A 7,084-nucleotide genomic window follows, 5' to 3' on the forward strand; every position below is an offset into this window, starting at 1 on the left:
TTTGAAGAGTGATTGGCTCTAGAAACTCAGGCCACTTCCTTGACCACACTGCATTTAAGATAGCTTAGTCAATGAGGCTTATTATTGTAAAAAATTCAACTTGCAAGGACTCAAATCTCCTTGGAGACTTGGCTCTGGTGTTTTTTCCTACTCTTATTTTCTCCTTTTTTCCTTCCCACTGAGACCAAGTTTAAAATTAAGATCTCTTTTCCAATAGGAAATTACAAAGGAAGAAGTTGAAGAAATTCTTTATTTTCTTTAAAATTCAACAAGTCAGCCCTCTCCTCTCTGCTATTTATTAATTCATCAGTTTTGTGGACCCCATTTGCAGTAACAAACGCTCCCATCTCCCTCCCTCATAGTGGACTCCTTTATTCACTTAGCCTCCAAGCCTGCTTCAATATTGCCTGGTTACCATGACCTGCACCTGTTCATGCTTGGCTCGTCATCTATAAATTTACTTCCTTTAAAACAAAAGATCAAGTGATCATATGGTAGCGAAGTTTTATAATGACATGGGTCTCTCGAAAGAAAAGGAATTCCTGCGTTAGCATTGTAAAGTTGTGCTGAGATCGAAGCAGTGAAGAAAAAAAGTTGCCGCCACGCGCGAACCTCGATCGATTGGGTGATTCTTCGTTCACTTTAATACCGTGAAATGGTCGACGTTACTGCATTGTGGCCTAACTTCAAAAGGAAATCAAATGAGGTAGACAAACTTCTGTGAAAAACCAGCATGGAATTCGATCACGTTTTGCGGATAATTGGAGAATTTGGGCCTCATCAAAGAAGGTTGTATGCGTTGCTAAATTTATCTCTTATTCCCGCTGCATTTCAACTGCTATTACAAGTGTTTGTTGGAGCCGAGCCAAAATGGATTTGTTTGAATTCTGCGTCGAACGAAACATGCCCTAGGAATAAATCACACTGCTCAGAAGTCCAGTACACTTCAGAATTTACTTCAATCGTCACAGAGGTAAGATCAGCTCTAAGTTTTAAATTCAATTTTTATTCGATATTTTTTTTCTCACAAAGAGTATAGGATAAATTAGCATTTTAAGCTTTTAATTAATAAACCAATAATATGCACGAACGAAAAAAGCTTTCTAAGAGAATTTTTAAGTGACTTCTACAGACTTCTTTAGATCCGAATATAGTTAAATTTCTGTATTCATATACTAAATCATATTTCTGTTACTGAAGCTTAACCTTGACATATTTTTTTTTGGTTGCTAAGTTATGCATTTGCCCAGATAAAATTCTCTCCCGCTGAATGTCTTAAGTGAATTACTTTAATCGAAACTGTTTCGTGACTTGTGCTACGCAGTCCGTTATTATCCATTTTTGACACTGTCTATGCGTTATTTTGTTTGCAATTCGAGCTTGTTTATTAGACACGAGAAGTCAGGAATTTTTTGTTCAAATTTGATTTACTAGTGGCTCTATTTATTCATTCATTCGCTACTTTCACGGTCCACTGCACATCTACGCACCTGTTTTACTACTAAACTAAAGTTAGTAAGTTAGAACTTTACTTATTGAGAGTAAAACACATCATTATCATAGAATTATGGTTAACGAGTGACGCTCTTGATCACTCTTAAAGAGTAATTAACTTAAAAGGGTTTAAAGTGATTGAAACACAAATAAAGGTTTGTAATAAAAAACTACAAAATTGCTCATCTGAAAACTTGGACTAAAAATTAACATTTATATTAATAATAATAATGATAATAATAACAATAAGACATTTATAGAGCGCTCTTTCCCATGGGTCCAAAGGTGCTATTTACAAAGTCACAGTTCTAAAATAGTTTAAAATAAATAAAATTAGTTAGTTAAGATTATAAAGCACCAGGCTTTTCCTTGCTAGCGACTAAGCAAGGAAAAGCCTTTTACCTTCTGTTTCCCTGTTGTATGATGGCAAAAAAATGCCAGTAACTTGCATCATTCTATGGAAAAAGTCCTCAGGCATCAGCCAGTGCTATTCTAGATTATAGTAATTCCAATTAATAATACCTAACTAATTTCATTAACTCTTACTGAACACAGAGTAAGGATAATAAATTATAATTGATTATGTTAATCCTGTAAATTTTTTATTTTCAGTGGAATCTGATATGCGAAAATGCTTACAAAGTGGATTTAGTTCAATCTGTTCTTATGGCCGGGACATTAGTTGGCGCAGTCATTCTCGGAGCCTTAGCTGATAAATGCGGAAGGAGGAAAATTTGGTATATTTCCTTCACTGGGCTTGTCATATTTGGCTTTGCAAGCTCATTTGCTCCAACATACAGAATATATGCTTTATTACGATTTTTGACTGGATTTTGGATTGGTGGTGAAATACTATCTGCCTTTGTATTAGCAACAGAACTTATTGGTCCGTCTTACAGAGGGTTTGCTGGCACAATGGCACAATGTTTCTTTACATCTGGACTTTTAATTCTTCCAATTGTTGCATATTTGATTCGTGACTGGAGGACATTGTCAGTTCTGCTGTCTTTACCATTTTGTGTTTTTATATTATTTTTTAGGTAGGTGCAAGGTTTTTTGTCAATTCATGCTAGCTTCAACTCCTGCAGTGATCAAAACGGTTAACAGGCTCTGTAATTAGCCACTAATATGGAGGAATTTTGTCACATATATTCCAGCTTAAACTTAAAATTTATTTATGAATTCACCTATTTGGCAAAGGGGAAGTGAATATTATTGGATAATCTCTTAAGTTAAACTGGATTTAGAAATTTAAAAAAAAAATGAGGAACTGTTTGTCATGCATTCAAAGTCTGAAAATAATTTCTTTATATTTAGTGTTGAGGTAAGTTTAAACCCTTCAGCTTTCAGAAGTGATTATCATATAACTTCTCCTTATTATATTCACATGTTATTAAGCAAAAAGGTAATGAGAATACTCAGACTAATCAGGTAGAAGTTGTTATCTTGATCTAACATTTAAGCGCATAGAGTTCAATTTTAATGCGCTATATAAGAACTTATTATTAAATTATTAAATTAAACAACAAATTCTTCCAGCTAATTTACAAGGAAATGTGTAGCAGCCAGAAGGGAGAATTGACAAACAGATCTTAGGGTTAAAAAATTGCCAATAAACTGGCTTAGTTTGAAAATGCAATATGATTACTATCACAGAATTGTTCCTGAATCAGCTCGCTGGCTTATAATTCGTGGGCGCCTTGCTGAAGCTGAGGACATTCTATCCAGTATAGCAAGGAAAAATGGTATAGCTGTTCCCAAGATTCTGTTACAAGTGAGCCGTCCACTGTCTGTTGTTGGAAACAGATATGGCTGCTTAGACCTTCTATCCAACCTGAAGATTGCTAAAATTACTATAGTCTTGTTCTACTTATGGTAAGTTAATACGATATGGGTGAGTCTGTCAAAAACAACAAAATCATATCATGTAAATCAGCCCAAAGAGAGATAAGCATGAAATTTTTTCAACAGTATCATCAGAATCAAACATTTAGTTCATGAGAATAACTAAGGAAATAAATGCAAACACCAGAAGCTCTTGATTGTCAAACAAATTCTTCTTATCAATTAACACCTTACAAAATGAATAGAAAACGGTATGGAGAATATGCATACTGATGTAGCTCACTTGATGTTTTTCTTTTCAAGGTTTGTGAATACACTTGTTTATTATGGCTTGTCACTCAACACCAAGCACTTAGGTGGGGACATTTACAAGAACTTTTTCTTGTCAAGCCTCATGGAAGTTCCTGCATACTTGACAAGTGTGTGTCTCATCAACTGGTGAGAAATTCTTAAATTTGTTTTAAATAATTTCATTTGAAATAAAGATGATTTTTGTAATTGTTTTTTTGTTTGTTTGTTTGTTTGTTTGTTTGTTTGTTACTGTGCTGGGAATTCTGAGGGAAAGAGGAGTACTTAAAAGCAAGCATTTTATCATTTAACTCCCATGAGTGACCAAGAAAGAATTTCTCCTTTCAATATCAGTACAAAATCAAGCAGACAAGTAATGAGAATAAAGAAAAGTATCAATTCAGAGATTATTAGTTGATTCAATACCAAATTCTCCAAACCAACATCATAAGAATTGTATGCAGATAGTAAGGAGAATTTCTAATGAAATCTTGGCAATGAAAGGGTTGAAGCACACTGCATGAGGCTAGCATTAGATGTTTTTTAGAAATGGGAAAGGGGAATCAAACCAGAAAATCCTTTAGGACAAGGTTATGAATCCAGTGTATCATCTGGGACCATAACTATAAGGATATTTCATGTGTTTCTTTAGTATGATGCTATCTTTGTAGTTTTCAGACATGGATCAAAAGTTAGAAAACTACTGGAATCAATAAATATTTGAATCTATGTCTCAAATTTTTTTCAGGGTGGGCCGTCGCCGGAGTCTGTGTTACTACATGGTGATTGGAGGAACTGCATGCTTGACCTGCTTATTTTTTCAAACAGGTCAGTGACACCGTTTTTTTTTTTTTTTTTTTTTACAGTCTTAATCTTACATGAAAAACAAATCAAAAAGTATTTAAATTTAAATTGTTTTCTTTTTATTTAGGTACCAAACCTGTTTACAGGGTGTTAACAACTGTGTTTGCCATGATTGGCAAATTTGGAATCTCGGCATCATTTGCTGTTATTTACATTTATTCAGCTGAACTTCTTCCAACTGTAGTCAGGTAAGAAACTTTACATTTATTCGGTGGAACTTCCTCTAACTGTAGTAAGGTAAGAAACTTAGTTTTGCTCGGTATTTTGCAAAATATAGTTGTTACATTTCGTGAAACCTTTTTTATCAAGTATGTTTTCTCGCAAGTGAGTGTTAGATAATCCCATGAAGTGTTGAAGCCAGGCATTACAATATTAACTTTGTGAGGGTAAGGAAAGGGTGGATCTAACAAACTTAAAGGAGAGGGAGGGAGGGGGGACTCAGTAAGAAATATCTAGCAAATATTTCACTGAGCCATCCCCCCTCCTCTTACTTACTAGTAGTTTGCAATTCTCATAAGCATCTCCCTTGTCCACATTTTTACTAGTCCAAAATTTTTGTGATCATTATAATCTTTGCTACACTCCTCAGTGAAAGTATTGAGCACTCACATGCAAACACATACTCTAATTTTTGGAATAATTTGATTTTTAGGAATGTTGGAATGGGAGTGTGCTCCATGGCATCCAGAATTGGGGGAATTTGTTCTCCATTTGTGGTATTTTTGGTAAGTTAGATTTTGTTTTTATATTAGACACGCACAACTAGCTTTGACCAAAATTAAAACTGTGACTATAGCTAGTTGTTACAAAGGAAAAGTCTAGAAAAGTGTGATTTGTGCATAAAATGTTGTTAACGATTGCCTAAATCTCAAGTCTGTCAGACTCAGAAACTCAATGCTCTGAGCCAAGGGATCGTACTACAATTTCAAATAACATAAGAATCAAATGCAATAACTATGTAACTAATTTTGAACATTTCAGGGCATTTACACTCGCCCTCTACCCATGATGATATTTGGAATGTGTTCCTTTGCGGCTGGGCTGCTAAGCCTGGTGTTGCCAGAGACTCTGAATAAACCACTTCCTGAGAGCCTAGAGGAGACTGGGTTTGAGGGTGTGGAAGGATTGTTGTATGAGCAGCTGGAAATGGAACAGTTTACACATGAAATGGAATTTAACAATGACGCATTCCAAGCTAATGATTCAGACTTTGACGATGATATTGTGAGTGAAAAGACGACATTTATCTAGAATGATGCACTGGAAACTTTTAGTTTGAATTCAATTTTTACTTAAAGAGTAGGATATGTTAGGTAACTGAGATGAGATGGACTTTTTAAGGGCTAAATAGACATAATTAATAATCATTCTCAAATTATTTATAACAAAGTTATTTATTGAGCTATAGTTGGCAGTGTAACTCTTCTGACCCAGTGGTGAATTTTTCTTAATAAAGTTCTGGTGCTTTAGACTTAAAAATTATTTTGCAAAGCCTCAGTTCTGCAAATTTAAAACATTACAGTGACAATGTTCTTCAGCCAGTTTGAAGTATTACAATAACCTGATGTAAATCTACCATTGTTGCCAATTGAAGGTAACCACAAAGTTTGTACAATACAGAATTATTGAAGTTGTAAGTTTAATCTTGAAACTGTAAGAATTAAGATTCTTTGCTGGGATTTCCATTCATTTGATACGTGACATAGCACATGGAATGGAGAGGGGAATAGTGGACATTTTCAAAAGAAAAAATGAAAATTCATTTTGAAAAATATTGACAGTAATATTGTCATCAATGTGACATGAAACTTTGCTTTTTAAATAGGATGTGAAAAGTACTTCATTGAAAATAATTGACAAAGTAAATATTGTTACAGAAAGCATTATATTAATCATTACTGTCAAATGTTAACAAAATATGTGATATCGCATGTAGATGTATTTGGAGCTAGTTTTAACCAAAAAAAATGTAATATCAGATGTAAATATTTTGGGAAAAAACATTTGGGAAATGTTTCCAGAAAAAGATACCTATTTGATGGAATGGAAATAAAATATTTGCCGGTCAACTTTTATTCAATTTAGGGACAGGATGCCATTAACCAGAAGATATCCTCCACCCAACCAACTCTAGATTATTTAAGATTTTGAAAATTGTTCTTTTTACGTATTTCTTTGGAACAAGAAGTCAAGGATAAGGAGGGCTACGAGCAGTCTTTCCTGTTCGTCCATCACACAAGTCAATAAAAAATTCAGCAGAAAAAAAAATTGACAAACTTCCCTTAAAAGAATACCCCAGGATGATGAAAGTTGACTTGTCCCCAGCAGCTTCAGTTCAGTCTTGTCACACAACACTCATTTTACTGCGTGACGTGACGAGACGAGGAGAATGCCGCAGAGACTGCGGTGCCCCACAAAGGGAAGAAATAAAAGAAAAAAGCTAAGACGACCGTCCTTTTACAGTTCTTTCATCGGTGAAGTTATTTAACACATGTATTTCCGTCGGGTAAGGTAACGAATCTGATCCAACCGACGCGTCGGCCAACGTGTCGGCCGACGCGTCGGTGCTGTGTTTTTGGACTTCGTTGATGCT

At 34.7% G+C, this 7,084-nt stretch overlaps 1 protein-coding gene across 1 annotated transcript; it reads left to right on the plus strand.

The window, feature by feature from the left end:
* Window positions 1-411: 411 nt before the first annotated feature.
* On the plus strand, window positions 412-6,560 carry LOC111328492 (solute carrier family 22 member 15-like). Its single transcript, XM_022932933.2, has 8 exons — window positions 412-973; window positions 2,107-2,534; window positions 3,151-3,369; window positions 3,643-3,777; window positions 4,376-4,455; window positions 4,559-4,679; window positions 5,144-5,216; window positions 5,473-6,560. Exons 1-8 carry the CDS (start codon window positions 734-736, stop codon window positions 5,740-5,742), a joined length of 1,566 nt encoding a protein of 521 aa, XP_022788668.2. The 5' UTR covers window positions 412-733; the 3' UTR covers window positions 5,743-6,560.
* Window positions 6,561-7,084: the final 524 nt, after the last annotated feature.

The sequence above is a fragment of the Stylophora pistillata genome, chromosome 7 (assembly GCF_964205215.1).
Source record: "Stylophora pistillata chromosome 7, jaStyPist1.2, whole genome shotgun sequence".
In the NCBI taxonomy this organism is placed as follows: domain Eukaryota; kingdom Metazoa; phylum Cnidaria; class Anthozoa; order Scleractinia; family Pocilloporidae; genus Stylophora; species Stylophora pistillata.